Source organism: Uloborus diversus, chromosome 9, assembly GCF_026930045.1.
Source record: "Uloborus diversus isolate 005 chromosome 9, Udiv.v.3.1, whole genome shotgun sequence".
Lineage (NCBI taxonomy): Eukaryota > Metazoa > Arthropoda > Arachnida > Araneae > Uloboridae > Uloborus > Uloborus diversus.
The window spans coordinates 33,029,187-33,054,397 of NC_072739.1; the positions used below are offsets into that span (position 1 = coordinate 33,029,187).

General features: G+C 34.6%; 1 protein-coding gene and 1 non-coding gene across 2 annotated transcripts; both read right to left on the minus strand.

The window, feature by feature from the left end:
* Positions 1–7,320: 7,320 nt before the first annotated feature.
* Trnad-guc (transfer RNA aspartic acid (anticodon GUC)) lies at positions 7,321–7,392 on the minus strand. The gene has a single exon. It is a non-coding gene; the product is annotated as a tRNA-Asp (tRNA).
* A 2,821-nt stretch (positions 7,393–10,213) lies between these two features.
* On the minus strand, positions 10,214–10,930 carry LOC129230144 (uncharacterized; the record flags this gene model as incomplete). The annotated part of the gene is made up of 3 exons (XM_054864548.1): positions 10,214–10,659; positions 10,761–10,770; positions 10,823–10,930. Coding segments are annotated over 3 exons (564 nt in total), but the record flags the coding sequence as incomplete, so codon positions are not given.
* Between the last annotated feature and the right edge of the window lie 14,281 nt (positions 10,931–25,211).

A 25,211-nucleotide genomic window follows, 5' to 3' on the forward strand; every position in this document is an offset into this window, starting at 1 on the left:
TTTTGAAATTTTCTGAACTTGTTGTATAAGAGAAAAGGACTAAAACAATTTTGTGTAGCATTTTCGTTTTCTTCACTTAAATGCATTGACTTCTTGACCCCATAGTTCACGAAAAGTTAAAACGAATAAGATCTAAAATGACGCCAAATGCAAAAAGATTAATTTTAAAACAAAAGAAATTAAATTATTCGAACACTTAGAAGCCGTTTTACTAAACAATAGCTTGCACAATTAATAACGGTCATGTAATGCATTTCTCTGCACATTAACGCTCACCGAAACGACATATATCCTGTTTGACCATCAATTACATGGAAAGGCTCTAATGTCCGGTTTATAGGCGGAAATGGACACACCTATTGGTTTATAGGGGTGTTAGTTGGTTTGTTTTAGATGTGCACTTTTGCCTCTCAATTATTTAGCCTCAGTTTTGTAAAAATGAAAATTTGCTCATAGCAACATTTTTTAAATCTAAAGTATATTCGATCTATATTCTCACGGCAAAAACTAATTGATTTATTTATTTGCAACAAAGTTTTGAGCTTACCATTTTGCTTTTACGTTCCTGAACGAAATGAAAATATTTTATTTTCTTTTCGTTGTTTCCATGGAAACTATTTTTGTTTCTTCTTATTTTATTTTAGAGAATGTAGTAAATGAATAAGGCACTAGTGACATTATAAAACGCGTGAATCAAAATCCCATCGTTATTTTCCCTTCTCCCCTGCTAGATTCATTCAGATGGAATCGTCTTTACTTGGCAGATTGCCAAATTACATACAATCCATGGTCAAACTGTACACTGCTACCTGAAACCTGTTCTAATTTGTTGATATGTAAATGATTTCCATAATCAAGGCTCATGTAACATGACATGACATGGACATGTCGTCAGTAGACTAGCAGTGAAACATATTTTAATGATAAACCCTAAAGCACATTCAAATAGTAAACAACTTCTACTTTACATATTCTTTTCAATACAATTATATGTCAACGTAAAGTGTTTGCAATTCAACCAGAACTTGTAAAACATTTCTTTACATTCTGCAATTACTTAAGCTAACATTTCAGAAATAATAAACTTGGTTGTAGAGCCAAGTTCTAACTGTTAAGCGAACCATTGTTATTCCTCTTAATAAACAATGTTAATATATTGTTCTAATGCCCTGTTTCTTAGATTTAAACTTCGAAGATTTACATCAGTCATAAAATTCTTTAAATAACAGAAATTGAAGAACTTCAATCGGGGCGCACCGAACTGAAAATTTTTAGAAGGGCAGGTCTCAATCTGCCGACTGGAACTCCAAATTTTGCCGAATAAAGATAACTTTGCGGAATGGAACTCCAAATTTTCCCGAAAGATGACAATTTTGAAGAATGGAACTCCAAATTTTGCCGAATAGAACTCCATTTTCGCCGAATAATGATAATTTTGCAGAATAGATTTTCAAATTTTGCCAAATTGTAGGACAAAATTCGCCGAATGAGGAAATTCTTGGGAGGTCACAATGAACTCCCATCGGAGCGCCCCTAACTTCAATACCATATCGCTTCGGCTGCTTATTGCCTTATCACAGTCAAACTCGCTCATAACGAATTCTTAATTAACAAGATCCCAGATACGAAGTATTTGATTGGCAGTACAATGTAACGTTTCTTATTTCGCTTTTAGAGAAAACCCCGTTTAAAACGAACACTGCTTCTGTGATTCTTAAAAAACTTTTATTGACTTCCTGTTCAGCTTATCCTTTCTTTGAAAAATTTCTTCAACATTTCGAACTCAACCGAACGTTTCGTAGTATTTCCTGAGAAATTTATGAGTTAGAGGGGGATATATCCCCAAATCCCACCCCCTGGATACGTCACTCTTCTCAGCTGTCTGGAGACCATAAGCTACGTTGCCACCATTATTTCATTACATTTGTATTAAAATTAAAAAAAAAATAAAATAAAACATTATCAGAACAATTGTCATGGAATGTCTTTCTTTGAGTTTTAGTTGTGCTTGCCGAGATCATTCAAAATGCGAACTGTTTTCTGGGAATCGAACTGTTCCCTCAGTCGAAAGTTTTTGGCGGAGGGGAGGGCTAGACAGTTTTTCCACTTTCAAAGATCTGATTTTTTTACATTTATTGAATTTTTTCTGAAATTCTTCAGAGATTTTTTTTTATTTCACATTATCATTTCTTTCAGAATTCTATTTACTTATTTTTTCTATTTTTATGCAAAACTAACATAGAGGAGAAATCAAAACCATGCTCAGTGGTGCTGCCATCTGTTGACTTGTTTCTAAACGTTAACACTATACGTACTTTTTTTTTTTTTTTAAATATTTTTTCTACTTGCTTAAAACTTCTTCAATTCAGTAGAAATTTTAACACCATATGCATATCGAAAAATTTCTACTAATAATTAGCACCAAAGTCATTAAGATCGAGTAAAATATCTTTGCACTTTGAAATTACCACAAGATTTCACAACGCACATTTTGAGAAAATTCATGATCAAAATTGAAAGAGGATGTAAATTCAAAAAGAAAGGAAAATATTTCAGACGCCATGTTAAATATGGCAAAAGCACTGCACTGAGCTATCAAAGTAGTTAATAGACATCGAAAAAAAAAAGTCCATCTCCTGTAGTGCTTCGAAATTTTACGCACCCCAAAATTCAATGCAAGCCTTTTCTTCTCTAACATTCTATTATTTATTATTTGTGTTGAGTTTTTTCCTTACCAAATGATGACCAACTCGATTGTTTAAAAACAAAAACAAACAAACGACAAGTTTCAAGTAAAACAGACAAACGCAAATTTGTGCTGATGCAAGGGCGTCGCAAGGGGGGGGGGCAGAATTTTAAGGGGGGCTCAGACATTTCCCCCATGGTTTAGCAGGATATTTTCTCCATGGAAACCGATTTCAGTACAGATTAAAGTTATTAAAATTTGACATTTTTAATAACTTATTCATTAATGGCTGGAGAAGAAACGTTTTTACATTTTTGCGAAGAAAATACTAAAAAACAAGAAAGTTCTCATTTTTAAGGGGGTGGGAGGATTGGACTTGAGCCCCCATTTACCCCCTATATGGGCGTCCATGGCGTCGGCAGAATCAAATACAGGGGGGTACTCGCATGCACAGAGTGGTACGAAAGTGAAAGTCTTAAGAGTTATAAACATTTACTTTGGAAAGCCAATGAATGAAACTGCACGCAAATACCGGTTATCATAGACATAAACAAGAGATCAATATTTTTCGTGATATATATATATATATATATATATATATATATATATATATATATATATATATATATATATATATATATATATATATATATATATATATATATATATATATATTAAATAGAAGTATCTTGAAGTTTGTCCCTTTTGAGAAATCGCAATTGTTCATTGTTTTCACTTGACTGTATAGTTGATATCCCTTTGATTTTCTTTTTCAGTGCTTATAATGCAACACCTCTGGGGCCCCCAAGAGCATGTACCTTCTCCTATGCGGTGGTGTCCATGTCCCTCCTCCTGGGCGGTGTTAGCCCTGTCATCTTTAATCGACTTTATTTACACACGACCCTCTCGTTTAACATAATCCTCTTTATTGTCAATCAGTGTAGCATATCCAATCCGACTGTCAAAATTTCGATCATTGATCATTTTTTGTTTAAAATTTTTCAATTAGCTCCATCCATTTTTGAAGGAACTGTTAGGGGACATACCCCATCCGAAATTGCTCCCTTTCCTTCAGGAGATTGGCTTTCTGTCTTCAATTTAGTGCTCGTCCTTATGTCCTTGTTTTTTGTCTTGTCATTGTTTCGTTTACATTTTTCATATTACGCAAAATTGTTTCTGAGATATTTCTTTCGGTTTGTCAGTCAAAATTTAAAACTTCGTTTATGTGGTTTTTTTTTCGGTATTTTATTTTCAAAACTTGAGAAGTTTTATGTCCTTTTGCTCCTAAACAAAATTCACTTTTTTGGCTCTTCTTTCCACAGTTTAACAATCGTTTGGGGCAGTATAGCCGATTAAAGCTTTTGCGCCAAAAAACCCAATCAAACCAACCAACCAACTAATCCTCTTTAGACAAAAGCAGCATCAAGGAAGAAGCATCCTTTTGCCCTTAACATTCATTTGAATTGTGAATTCAAATTAGGATTTTTGCAGTTGGAATAGGGAAGTATTCGATTTTCTAATTTTATTTTTATATGATAGAGTAACATACATGAACATCATCTGCGAAAAAATTTTTACGATACGACTAATACTTTTTTTTTAAATAATTTTTTAAAGTTCACGCGCGAGTGACGTCATTTGCTTGTAAGTCCTTTGACTGACGTCACTGCCGCGCTGCGAGGCGGCGGGGTTGGCTAGGACAAAGAAGTGCTTGGCGATCTTTGGGGGAAGGCGCGGGAAAACAAGAGCCTTCTAACAGCAGCGCGCATAAAAGGCTAGTGAAAATCCTTTGCTGTCTGTAGGGTTTAATGCATTCTGCGATTGTTTTTAATTTGATTTTCTTTGTCATGGCTAGTAGAATCAATTACAAGTATTGCTTCGTTCCTGGATACGTATCTACATCTAAAAAAACTCCTCACAAGCGATTTGTTATTGTTCCGTCCCAGCAGGATCTTCGAAAGAAGTGTTTTTAAGTGTGTTTATTAATTAAAATTTGAAAATGAAAATTTGCACTGCATTTTAATTAAAAACTATGTCAAGTGAGAAATACAGTTTGAAATATATGTTCACAACTGTTCATAAATAAATGTTTAATAAGCATATGAGATATTTTTAAAAAAATGCAAGTAAACACAGGAATTTAAACCCTGCACAATAAACTTAAATAGAAAGTAATAGATGCATTACTATTAATGCATCTATTACTTATTTAATAACAATGCAAAAACTATTAATACTTTCTTTTTAACATTCAAACTATCTTCAAATTTTAACTATTACAAATTGATTATTTAAAAATACATTTTCAGTTTATCACCAGAAGCGTTTCTATATATACAAGACCTTTCTCACATGCAAAAATTTACTTATTTTATGAAATGAACACCATTTTCAAATTTATTATTTTTATCAAAAGAGCAAAAAAATATATTTTTCCTTTTTTTGCTAAGTTGCACAAAAACTCAAGGATAATTAACATGTATTAATGGATTTAAAACAATTTTCCAAACAAAAAAAAAAAAAAAAAGCGCAGATCAACTTTTATTGCCAACAAAGCGAAAAATTTTCATGCAAAAACTGCTCTAAAACTTAGTACTGGAATCACTTGCAGTAGGGTTGTTACAAAATGCGCGCCTCATTAAAAGCCGCCAAGTAAGAACTGGAATAGCGCTCTTACATTGTAATTTATATATTCAGATAAAAAAACCATCGACACACAAATGGAAATGATCAATCTTGATAAGGGAAACTAATGCGAATAATATGAACTGCAAACATAGACGGATATGTACGTACAATTTTAAAGAATAACAATGGTGAAACTTTGTTGTCTCACTCCCCGTACTTCTAGGACATTAAATCTCTCGTCCTTTCGAAAAAAGTCAAACACCATGAATGACATTGCTTGAGGAAGGTTATTGGATTTACCTTTCGTGAATCCTAGCCCCATGATGGAAAAAATGCTGGTTAAATGCTTTAAAAAGGCTCGAAAAGACAGTGCTATTCACCTCCTGGTAGGCGCAACACGGCATGGAAATGGAGCTCTGATCGGAACAGGGAAATGACGTCAGCTGCTGACGTTTTAGGCCACACCTCTTTTTTGCGCATCGCTCTTTAAAAAATTCATAAAAAATCAATCGTTGGTTTTAAAAATCCGGCCATGGTGAATTTTTGTGTTTTGTAAGCCTGTCAACATTGTGCAATAGTTAAAATTGGAATATTTGATAGGTTGATACTTCCCTATTGCGATAGGAAACATTTGTAGAAACAAGAAACCCAACGAATAGGGTCCTATCGCAGTTCGAGATTGCGAAAAACCTAATTTGAACTCTAGACGTCAAAATTCAAGTGAATGTTATGCTTTTTCAAGCTAGGAGGATGAAAGTTGCACTCCATGACGGCACTCAGAGACATTAATGCGAAATTAATATTTTTACATTGTGTGTGTGTATGTGTTTTTTTTTTTTTTTTGGCTTTTTAAGTATTTTGCTTCTTCTCAATTTATTCTATGTTATTTTTAAAAGTTTACCCTCCAACCGGCACTCACAGACATAATGAGTGATTAATATTTTTCGTAATTTTGTATATATATATATATATATATATATATATATATATATATATTGACTAATTAAATGTTATTTCAAAAGCCAGGGGGTTCACCCCTTGCACCGCTCTCCTGACACTCGTAGGCATAAACATGAGGTTAATGTTTTTCGTGAAATATTTTGTAGTTCTTTAAGTATTTTGTCCTTTGTTTTTAATAAATTTAACTTTATTTATATCAATAAAATTATTGAAAAAAAAAATTCAAAAACGTTTTTAATTAAAAAAAAAGAAAATTAAATTAATACTATTTTTCACCTAGGGAAAAAATAAAACAAATTAATTTAGCTTTTTAAAAGCCAAGGGGTGAGAGTGCACTTCACCGTCGGTACCTATGGCCTCATGCGATGTTTCACTTCATGCTACATTGAACGCAAAGGTAATTAGTGTAAAAGACACCCAATATGACCTTACTTTCTAATATGGGGTAGCCATGATTTTTTTTTCCAAACGGAAAATGATCCTAATCCTAGATAGAATCCTAAATTTATTTTCACGCTCAGTGTTTTTTTTTTTTTTTTCAAAATAATATCAGTTGCAATTGAGAAAAACAAAAGGCAGGGGTACCCACCTACGGGGGGAAGTCATGGCGCAGATTGCGCCATTAAATTTTTTTTTGGGGGGAGGGGGCGTTTTAAGGGACATTTTTCATTTTGGCGGGGGGGGGGGGGGGGTCTTGCTTTAGGGGTTTTTTTTGCCAGAAAACATAGGAGGGTGCGCACTTGCTCTTTGGGAGGCACTCCTGCAAAAGGTACTCCATATTCGAATCTTTTACCTTCTATTTTCAGTAGGTTCTTTGGTTTTAGGAAATCTCACGGACAACTGCAACTTTTAGCATCAATTTTGTCTGAGCATTGAGGTATAGGAATTTACATGGGTTTTTGTTCAACACCCATTTTTTTTCTCTCTAACGCATCTATTGCTGTTGAGTCAACACAAATTGCGAAATATGAATCAGAATTCTCGAAAAAGCAACCGACTGGCAAGGAAATCAAGAACAAAATAAAAAGTTTGCATCAAAAAAAGTCCTCCCCGGCGGGGAATCGAACCCCGGTCTCCCGCGTGACAGGCGGGGATACTGACCACTATACTACCGAGGACTCATGAGTTGCAGCGCTACCAATAGATAAGTTTCGCAAAATAACAGATTCAGTTTCGCTTTTCGTTTCGCGCAAATTAGTGGACAGATTGATTTAAAGCAAGCATACTGCAAACGCCCATAATATACAGATGATATATTTCAAGAATCTAACTCTCTCAAAAATATTTGCCAGCTTAAATTGCTCTACGCAATAAAAAACCACTGTGAAAACTCCATGTGGGTTCTTTGAAAATCCGCATTTAAGAGTATTTTGTTTATGTTAAAGTGAATAAAAATCTTTTTTAAAACAAAACGTAATATATATGACCATAAGCTGTGCTATTTACCCTCTAGAAAAAACTCTTTTTTTTTTTCTTTTTAAGTCTAATTTACCTTCATCGAGTTTCCAAAATCTGTTGTCATTAATTAAGAGTAAAAGCTGTAGACAAAAAGAGCTAAATGCCTGCCATTTTCCGGTCCCTAATCAGGGTTGTCAGGGGCTAAAAGGTGCCCAAATTTCTGTAATTTACCCACATCGAGTTTCCAAAAATTGTCGTCATAAATGAAGAGTAAAAGCTGTAAATAAAACGCAAAAGTTGGGTTGCCTACCTTATTCAGGTTCCTAATTAGGGCTCTCAGGGGTTAAAAAGTATCAAAAAATTAGTAATTTACCATCATCGAATTTCCAAAAATTGTTGACCTGGCTGAAGAGTAAAAGCTCCAAATGATGTGCTAAACTAAGGTTGCCTACATTTTTTCGGTTCCTAATTAGGGTTGTCAGTGGCTAAAAGGTGTACAAAAAGGAGTAATTTACCCTCAACGAATTTCCAAAATTTTTGTCATAAATTAAGAGTAAAAGCTGTAAACAAAACGCTAAAGTATGGTTGTCTACCTTTTTCCGGACCTGAATCGGGGTTGTCAGGGGCTAAAAGGTGCACAAAAATAAATAGTTAACCCTTATCGGCATTTTCTTTATCGAATTTTCACATAGGTTCTATAACTAAATACGGTGGCATGAGTTTTTGTCAAACTAGGGGACGGCACGACCGTGGGGTCAAAGATTTGCGTCAATTTTTTTGGGGGTGAAAGAGGACTCCTAGTAGGGTAAAAGCACCAATTACTGACACTTTAAGAAGAACTTTTTGGTTTTTTAACAATTTCTCGCCCATTTATCAATCGATCCTCACAGTTTAAAATTTTTCCCCACTTGGCCAATATCGTTTTTTTTTCCCCCATTTCGCCCATGAAAGTTATCAAAACGATAAATTAATTAATTTTTACGCTTACAATTTGGATGCATCTTTTTTCTCATATTACTGACATGCATGCACCAATTACTGACAGTGTGAGGAACCAATTACTGACATCTTGTATCAAGATCAAATTAATTTTATTTCCAACTTTAAAATAGAAAAAATAACACCTAGGCCGAAATCAAAGCCAGCTAAAGTTCAAATTGATTTTATTTCTAACTTTAAAATGGGAAACCTAATATACTTAGGTCGAAATCACAAAGCAAGTGATAGGTAGGTACCTACTGATTCCGAACAATGATTTACGTAACAGTACAAGCTAGGAACTATTCAATTTAATCAAATTTTACAAACACAAATTTTAAACACCTATAAAATATCCTGCTATGTTTGAGTCTAACAGCACTATTGTTGAGTCTTGGATTTTTGCTTCACTGATAGTTTGTCCTTTGCTTGCGTCATTGCTTTCTTCTTTTCTCTTTCAGCTGCCTTCTACAATTTAATCTTCACTTTCTCTGATTTTTCCTACCTTTTTCTACCACTTGTTCTTTCTCTTTTGCTTTCTTATCAAGTTTTGTCTTTAGGTAATTTTTGTACTCAACAGAAAAGACAAAACTTGGCATTAACTCCCTGTTGCGATATTTCACCTTCTTTTAAAAGGCTGTGGCCAACTGAGAAGTTTAAAGGACTTGGTACTGGTAACTTTTTAGGTTTTACAGGCGTAATTCGCCGAGTTTGAACGGTGGCTTCTACAACATGCTTTGTAAAGTAGTTGGATTTCAATGGTGTATTGGCGTCATTATAAACAATAGCTTCTGCAGTTATCAACTGATGCAGCTTAAACTGGATAGATCATTCGACTCGTTTTTTTTTTGGAGGTGCTGGAGGGGAGGGGGGGGGGGCAGGAAGTTACCAAAGTCTTTGAGGGCTTCGGATGGAATGATCGGATGGAACGGCATCTTCACCTGCAACAGGTGAATACTGATTGGAAAGATATCGTTTGCAGGATACTGTGTTGTTTGCATATATTGTTTGCATTACCCATCCCACCTCTGAAATCTCTTCCCTAGCAAGCTCCATGAGGCAACACCTTCGAGTTCTTTTCAAAGTTTTTAAGACGGATGAATTCTCAATATGACCAATACCGCGTGGTGATTCTTTAAATAAATTTATGGTATCTTCGTCAATGAATCGCTCTGGGATCAACAACGCTTATTGAACGCCCTTGGAAGGAGGTTTTGAACCAGTAGGATTCGAGGTAATCGTTTCTTCAGAGACCACCACTGCGGTTGGCTGGTTGGTTTATTTGGTTTTCATGGCGCAAGAGCCCTAGAGGGCTATACTGCGCCTAACGAGTTTTTATTATATACAATTTATTTTTTATTCAAGAATAAAGTCAAGTAAGTGGACGTAAGCATATTTTGAAGTAAAAAGCATAAAACTTCAAGTACTAGTATTAAAAAAGGAGAGCCGAAAAACATATAAACGTTAAAATCATTTAAACAAATAGAAGATAAAGAAAAAATGGACGAAACAATGTCTTGCAAAATATGGAAAGGACGAAATCACATAATGACGTAACGAACACTAAATTAAAAAGGAGAAACCAATCTCACGGGGGATGAGGTACAAATTGCGATGGGGTGGTTCCCCCAGCAACTCCTTCAAAGATGGGTTAAAATTATTAAAATACTTAAAACGTATATGATTAAAATTTGGGCAGTTGCATAAAATGTGCAACACTGTCTGGTTGACGTTGCATTTAATACAAGTTGGAGCTGGTTCACGGCATAAGAGGTATTTATGGGTGAACCTGGTATGACCGATGCGAAGACGAATTAATAAAACTTGTTCTCTTCTGGAAAGTTGTAATGATTTGAAACCTTTAGCCGATGGTTGGATCGAGTGTAATTTATTTAGTGTTTCAAGATTCCAGGTCCGCTGCCAATGTGTTTTAAGACATTCAGAGATTGCGTTTTGAATTTCATCAAAAGGAACACTATTATCGACCATGATGTTTGCGGATCTGGCAGCTGCATCGGCTGCCTCATTACCTGTAATGCCCACATGACCAGGGATCCAACAAAAGAGGACTTCAAAATTGTTTTGCAAAAGATTTTTATATAAAAGATACGACTGGATGACTAAAGGATGGCTATTATTATTGCAGTGAGTGATGGCTTCCACTGAGCTCTTTGAGTCAGTGTATATCACCCACTTTTTGTAAACGAATAGGGCTATTGATTGTAGAGATGAAAACATAGCTTTTATTTCTGAAGTAAATACTGAGCAAGATGTGTTTAATTTTTCTGCCGTAACTTGACCATTAATTATTGTTGAAAACCCGACGTGATCATTTGCTTTTGATCCGTCAGTGAAAATGTCTTTATAGCCAGAGTACTTGCTTTTGATCTCATGAAAGGTTTGTTGATAAACTATCGGCAGTAGTTTGTTTGGGGAATTTTGAGAAGTCATTGCTTATAGAATGTATTACTTCGCACCATGGTTCAATTAGTTTTATTGTGTTGACAGTTTTGAAATCTGATAGCTGCAGGTCTGAGAGGATCCGACGCATTCGGATCCCAAATCTTGGGGTCATCGAAGGACGATGTAGAAATAAAACAACATTAGAGAGATGGAAAATATGGAGGTGTAATGGATGATTGATACAAGGATTTGTTTTGAAATTAAAATTTAAAGAAATTTTAAGTCGTCTATTGTTTAAAGGTTGTTCACGTGTCATACAGACTTTTTATAGCAGAGGTTCGGAACGCTCCTGTGCATATGCGCAGTGCCTGATTATGTATTGGATCCACCCAGGTAAAAATTCACGCTATTACTAGCAACAGAAATATGCTATTTTTTGCTATTTTTTGCTTTGTCTGCTATTATTCATGCTATGATATGCTTTTTTATGCTAGCAAGCATCACATGCTATTCAGCTAGCATACACAGTAATAGCACGGCAAGCTATCTACAAGCATCATATGCTAATTTGCTGTTCAAGCTTGTTCAAAAGCATGTAGTGCTACGTAGCTTAACAAGCTATTTTAAGCTTTTTTATGCTAGCAAGCATCACATGCTATTCAGCTAGCATACACAGTAATAGCATGGCAAGCTATCTACAAGCATGATATGCTTATTTGCTGTTCAAGCTTGTTCAAAAGCATGTAGTGCTACGTAGCTTAATAAGCTATTTTAAGCTTTTTTATGCAAGATAGCATCAATTGCTATCCAGCTAGCTTGCAGGAGTAACAGCATGGCAAGCCATCTACAAGCATCTTATGCTTAGTTACCCTTCAAGCTTGTTCGAAAGCATGTAGAGGTAGGTACCTTAATAAGCTATTATACGGGTCATTCCATTTTAAATCAACAAATGGGGTGTGCATCACCATTTTTGATCTTGATGAAAATTTGCATGTGCATTCCTTTTATTTTCTAGACCTCAAAAAATTAATACTTTATTTTTAAAAAATTACCCTTTGATATATAGGTCATTTTTGTTGTTGGCAGCAGTAAAAATAGGGCGTTTTGATGCTTTGTCTTCTGGACAACAACTTTTTTTCTATCAAAGCTTTTGAGCTCAAACATAGCTCATTGGAAAGCTAAGAAAAAAATCTTTTCATATATGATATCAATAAATTTCAGATTTTAAAAAAATACCAATTTTTCAAGGTCAAGGTTTGCGATGAAAAACTATTTTTTTACCACTTTAGAAAATTAAAAAACCCATGAAGGGTTTAGAATAACAAGCTCTATTTTTCATCATATATTTATATGCATGGCTACTCATTGTATAAAAAAAATGGCTTGTTACTCTGCCCTTTTTTATGAGATATGCTCCCCCAAAGTTGCAAATTTTCAAAAAAATCCAGTTTTCAACGCTAAAAAAATGCATGTGGGGGACCAGATAAAAAAAAAAAAATTATTTGTGGTATTTCAAGTACTTTTTACCAGCTTTCTAACAAAATAAAAGTTTCTTTGTTATTCAAAGGTGTTTGGCAAATATAAGGGTCTGAATTTTCAAATAATTGCACTGAAACAACGCAATTTTTTTTCACTTTTTAATCTTAGTTTTTATTGAAATGTGCGCTCCCCTTGCAAGAATTTTTGGTTAAGTGTTGTGAAAAATTTGGAACACCTGAAGAGCCACCATTTCATTGCCAGTAAGCAAGCAGAGTTTTTAAAATAAAAAAATACGCTCTGGATAAGGGCATAGGTGCCCATAGGCAAAATTTTAAGGGTGAGGGGGGTTCAGATATTTTCCTGATGATTTAGCAGGATATTTTCCCTGTAGAAACCGATTTCAGTACCGATTAGAGTTAATTAAGTTTTTAGTTAAGATTAGAGTTAAAATTTAACATTTTTAAAAATAACTTATTTGGTAATGGCAAAATTAGAAATGTTCTAAAGCACTAAAAGCAAGGAAGTTCTAATTTCTAGGGGGGGGGGAGGGGGGGGTTGAGCCCCTACTTGCCCCTCCCCGACCTACCATATGGGCACCCTTGGATAAGGTAGAAGTTCTGGTGCTTGCGATTTCTCAGAAAAATTTTCTTGTGTTGTCCAAGACGAGGTCCAGATCTATCACTTTTCAGGTGCTCAATGCACACTTCATCCTTTTGTTATATACTGGCAAAAAATGGAAATGTTCAAGCTGAAAGTTTTTGCTTTGTAAGTGGTTACCTGGATCACAACACTACCGCAAAGATCCTTGTTGAAAAAATTAAGGCAAACCACCCTTCGGTTTCAAAATTAGCCTGCTTTTCAGATAGGTCTGCTGCACAATATAAAAACAGAAAGAACTTCATTAACCTCAGCCACCATGAAGAGGACTTAGGTATAAAAGCAAAGTGGCATTTTTTTGCTACTTCCCATAGGAAAGGCCCATGCGATAGGATTGGTGGAACAGTAAAGAGGCTAGTCCGAAAGGCTAGTTTACAGCGCCCAATTAATAATCAAATCTTAAATCCATTAAATGTACATAATTATTGCACCAATCATATTAATGGTTTAACAATTTTCTATGTTTCCTGTGATGATGTTAACATAGTAGCAAAGGATCTTGAAAAAAGATATAAAGCAGCACTGCCACTGCCCAAACTGTCTTTTCACTGCTACATCCCTATCAACAGACATATCATTCATGTCAGATGCGCCTCTGTTCCTTCAGATTTTACAGTTTTTCATGTCATGAAAGACGAACCTGCTGAACAAAAAGCAAGAATACGATCAAAATTATCAGATTATGTTTGCTGTACGTATGATAGTGACTGGTGGCTAGGAGAAGTGTTGGAAGTAAAAGTATTCAATGTAGAAGAAGAATACAGGATCCACTTTTTCATCCTAAAGGGCCTGGAACATCATTTAAAAAATCAAGTTATAATGACCAAACTTGGGTTCAGTTGAAAGACATTTTAAAAATCTTGATTGCATCAGAACTATGATCTGCACAAAGAGGTCATAATATCACACCTGTGATGAGTGAACATTTATCAACTCTTCTCCATGAGACAAAATACTGAAGAAAATAGCATTGGAAGATTTATGTCCCGAACTGTTAAAAATGTCAAATTGTCTTTTTAAAGTTCAAATACAATACGTCATAATTCTTTAGGTCTTTATTTTAAAACCATTTAAAGCAAAGAATAAGTTATATAATTACATTTCAATAAAAAACTAAGATTAAAAAGTGAATAAAAATGCGTTGTTTCAGCGAAATTATTTGAAAATTCAGACCCTTGTACCTTCCAAACACCTTTGAATAACAAAGCACCTTTTATTTTGTTAGAAAGCTGGTAAAAAGTACTTAAAATAACACAAATAAAAATTTTTTTATCTAGCCCCCCACATGCATTTTTTAGCATTGAAAACTGGATTTTTTGGAATATTTGCAACTTTGGGGGAGCATATCTCATAAAGGGGTCGGAGTAACAAGCCATTTTTTTATACCATAAATAGCCATGCATATAAATATATGATGAAAAATAGGGCTGGTTATTCTAGACCCTTCATGGGTTTTTTAATTTTCAAAAGTGGTAAAAAAATAATTTTTCATCGCAAACTTTGACCTTGAAAAAATTGGTATTTTTTTTAAATCTGAAATTTATTGATATCATAAGGTAATTCCGGGTGAGTTGCCCCACCGGTAGAGATGCCCCAGTTGTTGTAATTTCGAAACCCAACACTAGATGGATCTCCAAGTCCGATCACTATTTCAGTTGGATGTTGAAAGCTGTGCTGTGAAAATTACGTGAACTTATTTCTTCGTTTTCTGCTGTTACAGTAACATTTTAAGTAAGTACCATGTTTTTTCTACTGTGTTATAAGAGTGATGTTGCATTTTAAGGCTGGCACTTGTTAATAAGAATGAATTTTTATTCATCTAAGCTAAAAATCTGTAGTGCGAAGTTGATTAGTCGACTTCAGGCAATGTAACGCCATTTTTGCCGTCTTGTACTTTGGACTGCTGACAGGGCATCTCTCCCGTACAAAAAGGACAGACGCCCCAGCTTCTATTCGGGTGAGATGCCCCACATACAGTTTCAGCGACAAAACTCTTTTAAGTGTTTAAATTTTTAAATAGTATTTTTAAAATCATATAGTTTTTACAAATTGTGTAATGTGCGTAAATCGGTATATTTTTTAACTGAAAAAATATTTTTTGGAACTATAAATTTAGATTAACATTTATCAATAAAATTCAAAATATAGTTTTAAGCTTGATTAACGAAGTAATACATTTATTTAATATTCACACTTTTTATACTATTCACTTTCCTTTATCTAAGGGGCAAGATAAGTAACCGAAGTGTTAAGTTTATGAAGAAAATTAAAATAAAATATATTACTCTTTTTAATGAAACTAAGTTGTTTTATTTTTTAAATTATTCAAACTGATAGTGTTTATTCTAAAAATTAAATTAAACTTTGAAATGCACACAAGTTTCCGTTTGGAAACTAAGACAGATAATTATTCAGACGGCTTGCTGGGCGTGAAACGGGTAATTAATTATAATAGTTTTTGTATGTCTTTTTTTTTGCTAATGTATTGTCGAACTTTTTCAAATTTATTTTTTCTGTGGTTAATAGTTAAATAGGTGAAATTAAATTTAACTAAACAAATGGACATATGTCTTACAAAGTATTTATCGCAAGTTAACTACTAGGAAATTTTAACTTTTGATTTGAAATTAATTAAATTTGAAATTTATTGGTACAATGCTTCTTATTTGTTTTAAGCAAGATGCCTACAGTGTACAAAAGGAAAAAAACTGGAGCAGCTCGTGGGACCTGGACAGAAGACAATTTAAAAGAGGCTCTAAGGAGGCTAGAAGCAGGAGAAATTGGTGTCAATGAAGCTGCTAGATACTATGGAATTCCTTCTCGGACACTTCGTCGTCGAAGAAAAACCAGGCAACAATATCAAAACAAGCTCTTTAGGACCACAAGGAGTGTTTGGAGTTGAAAACGAAAAACGTCTCGTCAAGCACATCCAACGTTTAGAAAAATGTGGATTTGCACCTGACAAAGAGACAATTAGAACACTTGCTTTTCAGTTTGCTGAAAAGCTAGGTCTCAATCATCGATTTAATTTAGAATCAAGAATGGCTGGGTATGACTGGCTTTCATCATTTCTTAGAAGAAACCCAGAACTAAGTATTAGACAAGCCCAGGGCCTCTCTTTAGCAAGGGGGGAAGGTATTAACAAAGAAAGTGTTGATCATTTTTTTAAAATTCTCTCGGAAGTGTTTGAGGAACATGAATTCTTTACAAGACCGGGAAGTATTTATAATATGGATGAAACCGGCTGTCAGTTAAATAACGTTCCAGGAAAGGTCGTAGCTACTAAGGGGGCAAAAGATGTTCATGTTTTGACGTCTACAGAAAGAGGAGAAAATATTACAGTTATTGCTTGTTGCAATGCAGAAGGACAATATCTCCCCCCTTCAGTTATTTTTAAAGGCGTTCGGGAAAAAAAAGAGTTTTCTGATGGTCTTCCACCTGGATCTATGGTGTTCATGAACGAAAAATCCTCATACATCAGCATAGATATTTTTTTCAGATGGCTTAAAGATGTCTTTGTTCCGAGAAAACCCCAAGGAAAGACTTTACTAATTCTGGACGGTCACGCATCGCACTTAAACTGTTATGACTTGCTGGAATTTGCAGACAACAATGATATTATAGTTGTCTGCCTGCCCAGCCATACCACACAAGCTCTTCAGCCTCTTGACCGGTCTTTTTTTAAGCCACTAAAACACTACTTTAAAAAGGAAGCAAGGAATTGGATTGTTAATCATCCAGGAAGGACCATTGGGAGAATACAAGCTGCAGAACTGATTGGTAGAGCCTGGAAAAGGGCAGCTTCTGTTCACACTGCTATTAATGGTTTTCGAAAGACGGGAATTTTCCCTCTGAACCAAGCAGAGATTCCAAACCACTTCTTTTCCATCAGTGAAGAAATGAAACCGACCTGTGAACAGTCCGAAAGTTCTAAATCATCTGACCTGACATCCACCCCGACAAAGTTATTGCACCAGATTTCACCTGTACCTAAGTTAGAGGAAAGATGCCGAAAAAGAAAGAAACAGTCGGCTATGGTTATTACATCCCAAGAACACATCAAAGAAAAAAAGCTAAAATCCGCTGCCAAATTAAGCAAAGCGTCAAAACAGCTGGTGATGGACACACCCATTGAAACCGGCGGAAGTGATCATACAAACAACTGCCTCGAATGTGAGGAGAACTATTATTTGACAAAAGAAACAGTAGACTGGATAAAGTGCGTAAAGTGCCAAAAATGGTTACATGAATCATGCACAATGTATGGTAATCTTTGCAATGTTTGCGGAAAAACAAAAATTAGAGAAAATAAAAAGAAAAATATTGTCTGAATAAAATTCCACTTATTTCGTAATATTTTCACATTATACTTTCTAAAATGTAAATTTGAAATTTTCATATATAGGGAAAAAAATGAAATATTTTGCAATAGTTTGAGTTTGATTATAAATTTTATATGTTGTGTATGAGAGTTTCATATTTTATAAATTAATGCTAAGGTTGTATTTTTCTTTTTTTTTCGAAATAGCTTTCATTTCATGTGTTATAAACAATTGATTTTTTTTATAACTATTGACCATTGTTTAAACTTTTTATGTTTAAAAAATAACTGATTTTTACGGGTAGGGCATCTCTCCCATGTGAGTGAGGCATCTCACCCGGAACTTCGGGAGAGATGGCCAAATGTAGTACTGTCACAATTTTATTTTTTCACTTAAAAAATGTACAATATTGTACAAAAAAACTACTTAGTATTAATAAACAATAACTATTTTGTATTTACCATAAACTTTCGTTGTCATTTTTAATACCCAATTTATATTAGAGCTCCTTTTTCCTTAAGGGGGGCATCTGTACCGGAATTACCTTATATGAAATTATCTTTTTCTTAGCTTTCCAATGAGCTATGTTTGAGCTCAAAAGCTTTAATAGAAAAAAAGTTATTGTTTATATGACTAAGCATCAAAATGCCATATTTTTGCTGTTGCCAACAACAAAAATGGCCTATATATCAAAGGGTAAATTTTTTAAAAATAAAAAATACATATTTTTGGGGTCTAGGAAATGAAAGGAATGCACATACAAATTTTCATCAAAATCAAAAATGGTGATGCAACAACTTTTTTGAAAATTTGTTGATTTAAAATGGAATGACCCATACACTATTTTATGCTTGCCAGCATCAGTTTCTATGCAGCCAGCTTGCACAGTAACAGCATGGTAAGATATGTATAAGCATCTTATGCTTATTTGCTGTTCTAACTAGTTCGAAAGCATGTTGAGGTAGGCATATCATAATCAGCTGTTAGTAATTTGACCGCAGCTAGCATTTTTAACTAACTAGTATGTTGTGCCCAGCAAATATTTTATTTTATTGCAAACACAAAATGGCAACAGTTAAAATGTTTAAATCATTTTCCAACTATTAAAATCACGCGAAATGCTTAGAAGATAGTCTATTATGCTTTATCTCTCTTATTGTTTCATTATAATAAAACTATTTTCATTCGCAAAAAGAAAAAAAAAATCAGCCCCCCCCCCTTGGAGCGATTGGCGCCAAAATTGAACCAACGCCTGTGAACTTATAGGTTCACATGAATTTCAAATTTCATCCAGAACGAAGCATTACTTCTTGAGAAATAGCACTCGCAAATGAAAACGAGAGAACGTTCGATTTCACCACACCCTTTTTAACTATTGACGTGAAAATAGAATCAGCTCTTATACTTCTAAGGGCTACTTGTCGATAAATTTTTCTCTTTAAAAAAAACTTGTTTCATTCCGTTCATGATTTCGTGAGATAGAGTAGTCACAATTGTCGACCAAAAATGTTCTATAGCTCAACCCCGTTTGAGCTATTGACACCAAATTTGAATCAGCAACGGAACATGATAGGGGCAACATGTGGATCAACTTTTATTTGATTCCGTCTGTCACTTCCTGGGGAATAGCAGGCATGCATAACTCAAAAAATGTTCCATTGCTCCACCCCTGTTGGAGGAATTCGCGCCAAAAACCACTGGGCACAAGTTCACATAAGGGTCCATACGTGTACTAAATTTCGTTTGATTTCATGCGGTAGTTTTTGCTGTAGAGCGGCTACAAAAAACAGGGTACACACACAGACACACGGACATTTTCCAAAAATTGTCGAAATGGACTCAGCACACCTTAGAACGTTTGAATCCGTCAAAATTCGAAAATTTGCACCAATCCAATACTTTCTTCTACATATTAGATGTAGAAGAAAGTAAAAATCAGGGCATAGGAGAGGGTAATTTCCCCTAGATGCTCAGTTATCACGCAGGTGCTTCTTTTTTTTTTTGGAAGGGGAGGGGGGGAGGTTGCACGAATACTAACTCTAAAGCATAAATGGCTAGTTACATTACTTAATATTAATCCAATTGAAACAAATGATTAAATTATGGTAAATTTACCTAAAATTAAGTCTAATTGATAGCTGTTGATTGCAATTTATTGGCAAAAATTTTGAAATCAATCTCATCTGATGTTCCAACGGTCTGAAATCCTATACTTAGAATGAGCACTGCTCATTTAGTTTCTTATAACGAAAGTACCTACATAGGGGGGGAGGGGGGGGGGGCTCATGTCCCAGACTTTGCCATAGAAATTTTTAGGGGGTTGCTTTGAGGGGTATTTTCCTTTTCTAGGGGGTGCACCCTTGCCCTTAGGGGGGGGGGGCACCTCTGCTTATAAGCTTTAAATCAAAATTAATAAAAACATTACAAACACCATGTTGTATAGTGTTTTCTAATTAAAATGATCCGATCATATAGTAGTAGCGTTTTAAAGTTTCAATCATTGAGAAATTCTGCAGAATTTCTGATCTGCAAATGTTTTTTAACTAGAAGTGGATCTAAATTTCCACATACATGACCCTAATTCATATCCAAACTCGATTTTAGTGTAATTCCATAAATTATCGCCTAAGAGCAATAATAAGACGTCAAAACCCAAGTAATAACAATAAGATATCCTTCTTTTGCTCTGGAGACGACGATATGTGGGCGTGGTTATTTTTTGATAAAAAATGCATCAACTAGAAGCACTCTCCTCCCCCCCCCCCCACCAGTGGAAAACATTTTGAGAATTTCATAAATTTTAAATATTTTCACATTAAAATATTTCAAATGCAACATGAAAAAAAATATTTTTTCATTTTAAATATGTCATAGTAAGTTTTTTTCGTTAAATTTTTTTTTTGAAAGGATAATCTAGTTTGTTGCATATGATGCGTGTGATTTTTATGGGGGGGGGGGGGAATATTTCGGAGAGAGATATTGTTAGTTATAGCCCTTTTGCATAGCCAAAAAATTCTGAATCCAGTCAGCGGTGATGGTGTGGGGATAAGTAACAGGTATAAATTCTGCTTAACCACTGATGCAGAAACTACAAGAACGCATTTGTATAGGATTATGAAGTATTGACAGAGAGTATGATATCATAAAATTGCGCATCATCACAAACCATTGACCAAATAGTGTGAACTGAACAAGTGCAAATATACATGTATACATTTGTAATTAAAAGAATAACTTTAAAAATATTTTTTCCAACTTGGTGTATCCTTGTTTTTTAAAAAGTGTAATAGTTTCAAGACTATAAATTCGGTCACTCTTATAAACCAAGACAAAACTAGTATGTTGTGGCCATCACGAAACTTTCTTCTATATTTTTCCTTTTTCTGAACCGTCTCCATGCTTAACGAGGAAGCAATATTCCCAACAAAAACAAAATTACACATGCAAAAACTTGACGACCATCCCAATGTCTGAATTATTGCAAAAGCAAAGCAAAGAGCGAAAATTGAAAGTTATTTTAAAAGCCTTGCTTGAATTAATTACAAATATTTTATTTGTTAACAAACATAAGTTGGCAACAGCTAAAAATTTAAAATCATTGAGATAATATTTCCGATCATTTCCATAGAATTAAAATCACGAGAAATACGCAGACGACAATCTATTACGATTTATCTTTCTTATTGTTGCATTAATAAAGCTATTTTTATTCGCTAAAAAAATAATGATAATAAAAACTAGTATGTTGTGGCCATCACGAAACTTTCTTCTATATTTTTCCTTTTTCTGATCCCTCCCCATGCTTGACAAGGAAGCAATATTCCTAACAAAAAAAAAATTACACATGCAAAAACTTGACGACCATCCCAATGTCTGAATTATTGTAAAAACAAAACAAAGAGCGAAAATTGAAAGTTACTTTAAAAGCCTTACTTGAATTAATTAAATATTTTATTTATTAACAAACATAAGATGGCAACAGTTAAAAATTTTAAATCATTGAGATAATATTTCCGATCATTTCCATACAATTAAAATCACGAGAAATACGCAGACGACAATCTATTACGATTTATCTTTCTTATTGTTGCATTAATAAAACTATTTTTATTCGCAAAAAAAAAAAAAAAATCAACACCTCTTGGAGCCAAAATTGAACCAAAGCCTGTTTACGTACGGATTCACATATATTCCAAATTTCAACTAGAACGTAGCATTACTTCTCGAGATAGGGCACTCACAATGGAAAAAAAAAAGGGCGATTGCGCTACCCCCTTTTTATTTTCTTCTATATCTAATACATAGAAGAAAGTATTGGATTCGTGCAAATTTTCGAATTTCGAATTTTGACGGATTCGAACGTTTTGAGGTGTGCTGAGTCCATTTCGACCATTTTCGGAAAATGTCTGTCTGTCTGTGTGCGTGTGTATATGTGTGTATGTGTGTCACGTCTGTGTGTGACCAGTTTTTGTGGCCGCTCTACAACAAAAACTACGGCATGAAATCGAACGAAATTTAGTACACATATGTGCCCCTATGTGAACTTGTGCCCATTAGTTTTTGGCACGAATTCCTCCAAGGGGGGTGGAGCAATGGGACGTTTTTCGAGTTACGCGTGCTTGCTATTCCTCAGGAAGTAACTGGCGGAATCAAACAAAATTTGGTCCATATGTTGGTATTAACAGGAACAGGTGCTGATTCAATTTTGGTGTCAATAACTCAAACGGGGGTTGAGCTATAGAACGTTTTTCGTCGTCAATTGTGACTGCTGTATCTCAAGAAATAATGAACGGAATAAAAGAAAAATTTATCGGCAAGTAGCCCTTAGTGGGTATAAGAACTGATTTTATTTTTGTGTCAACAGCTAAACAGGGGGTAGCGCAATCACCCGTTCTTTTTTTCCATTTTGAGTGCCCTATCTCAAGAAGTAATGCTACGTTCTGGTTGAAATTTGGAATAGATGTGAATCCATATGTAAACAGGCTTTGGTTCAATTTTGACGCCGATCGCTCCAAGAGGTGTTGATTTTTTTTTTTTTTTTTTTTTTTGCGAATAAAAATATTTTTATTAATGCAACAATTAGAAAGATAAATCGTAATAGATTGTCGTCTGCGTATTTCTCGTGATTTTAATTGTATGGAAATGATAGGAAATATTATCTCAATGATTTAAAATTTTTAACTGTTGCCATCTTATGTTTGTTAACAAATAAAATATTTGTAATTAATTCAAGCAAGGCTTTTAAAATAACTTTCAATTTTCGCTCTTTGCTTTGCTTTTGCAATAATTCAGACATTGGGATGGTCGTCAAGTTTTTGCATGTGTAATTTTGTTTTTGTTGGGAATATTGCTTCCTCGTCAAGCATGGGGAGGGAACAGAAAAAAAAAAGGAAAATATAGAAGAAAGTTTCGTGATGGCCACAACATACTAGTTAGCTGTTGACACCAAAATAAAATCAGCTCTTATACCCACTAAGGGCTACTTGTCAAAAAATTTTGTTTGATTCGTTCGTTATTTCTTGAGATACAGCAGTCACAATTGACGACAAAAAACGTTCTATAACTCAACCCCCGTTTGAGCTATTGACACCAAAATTGAATCAGCACCTGCTCCTGTTAGGGGCAACATATGGACCAAATTTTGTTTGATTCCGCCAGTTACTTCCTGAGGAATAGCAAGCACACGTAACTCAAAAAACGTCCCATTGCTCCACCCCCCTTGGAGGAATTCGCACCAAAAACCAATGGGCACAAGTTCACATAGGGGCACATATGTGTACCAAATTTCGTTCAATTTCATGCGGTAGTTTTTGCTGTAGAGCGGCCACAAAAAACTGGTCACACACAGACGTGACACACACACACACACATACACACACACACATACATACACACACAGACAGACAGACATTTTCCAAAAATAGTCGAAATGGACTCAGCACACCTCAAAACGTTCGAATCCGTTAAAATTCGAAATTCGAAAATTTGCACGAATCCAATACTTTCTTCTATATATTAGATATAGAAGAAAGTAATAAATCAGCACCTCTTGGCGCGATTGGCGCCAAAGTTGAACCAAAGCCTGTTTACATATGGATTTACATATATTCCAAATTTCAACCAGAACGTAGCATTACTTCTTGAGATAGGGCACTCACAATGGAAAAAAAGAACGGGCGATTGCGCTACCCCCTTTTTAGCTGTTGACACCGAAATAAAATCAGCTTTTATACCCACTAAGGGCTACTTGCTGATAAATTTTTCTTTCATTCCGTTCATTATTTCTTGAGATACAGCAGTCACAATTGACGACAAAAAACGTTCTATAGCTCAACCCCCGTTTGAGTTATTGACACCAAAATTGAATCAGCACCTGTTCCTGTTACTGGCAACATATGGACCAAATTTTGTTTGATTCCGCCAGTTACTTCCTGAGGAATAGCAATCACGCGTAACTCAAAAAACGTCCCATTGCTCCACCCCCCTTGGATGAATTCGCGCCAAAAACCAATGGGCACAAGTTCACATAGGGGCACATATGTGTACCAAATTTCGTTCGATTTCATGCGGTAGTTTTTGCTGTAGAGCGGCCACAAAAAACTGGTCACACACAGACGTGACACACATACACACACACACACACATACATACACACAGACAGACAGACATTTTCCAAAAATAGTCGAAATGGACTCAGCACACCTCAAAACGTTCAAATCCGTCAAAATTCGAAATTCGAAAATTTGCACGAATCCAATACTTTCTTCTATATATTAGATATAGAAGAAAGTAAAAAGTAAGAAAGAAATTGGAGATTCAAATTACAGTATTGTATTCCTTATTCCATTAATATTAGAATGGAAACTAAGTATCAAACGAAAATACAATTTTTATCTGAAAATTTGAGTAACTTAACCATGTTTGCTTTATTTGACAGAATTTATTATGTATAATATCTACAATACCAGCTATATTTTCGCTTAATATTTCAATACAGGAAACATTTAAAAATTAAACTGTCAAATGCCTCAAAAAACCTATAAGAATTATTACCACACAACTATTTAATTTCCGAAGCATTTCAGTACTTTAGCTATAACTCTAGAAACAGATGTTAAAAAAGAATGAATGAGGGGTAGAACATTTTAAAATACATTTATTGAACATACTTGAACAGAACTTAGTTACACAGATTCAATCATGAAGAGTTACCACCAGAATAGTACAATAAAATTTGTATGTAGATCTGACCATATTATTACGAGGGTTGCAATTTATATATCTGACCTAACAATGAATAAACAAATATTTATAATCCACATTAGTTTTATTGTTTTAAAAACTATTCTGCAAGACGACCAATCGACTTTTTTTTTTTGGTATTCAAAAACTTGCCTTTTAAAATCATCTATCACATCTTCTGGTGTCACAAATCATTAATCACTTGATATATTTAAAACTGCTCATGAATTTAAAAAAGTCTTTAGGTGACCAGCCAATGCTATACGAGGCTTAACCTATCACTTCAATGTTTTGACCAGTCAAAAACTCCTTTGTTTTGAGCTGATGCACGGGAGCTAGCATTGTGGTTACGTGGAGAGCCTCATCTTCTGCGATTTCTTCCAGCAAACAATTGGCCAGCGCCAGATATCAGTCAGAATAGACAGCCTTATATTCCTATACCACCGTTTCTACGTGAC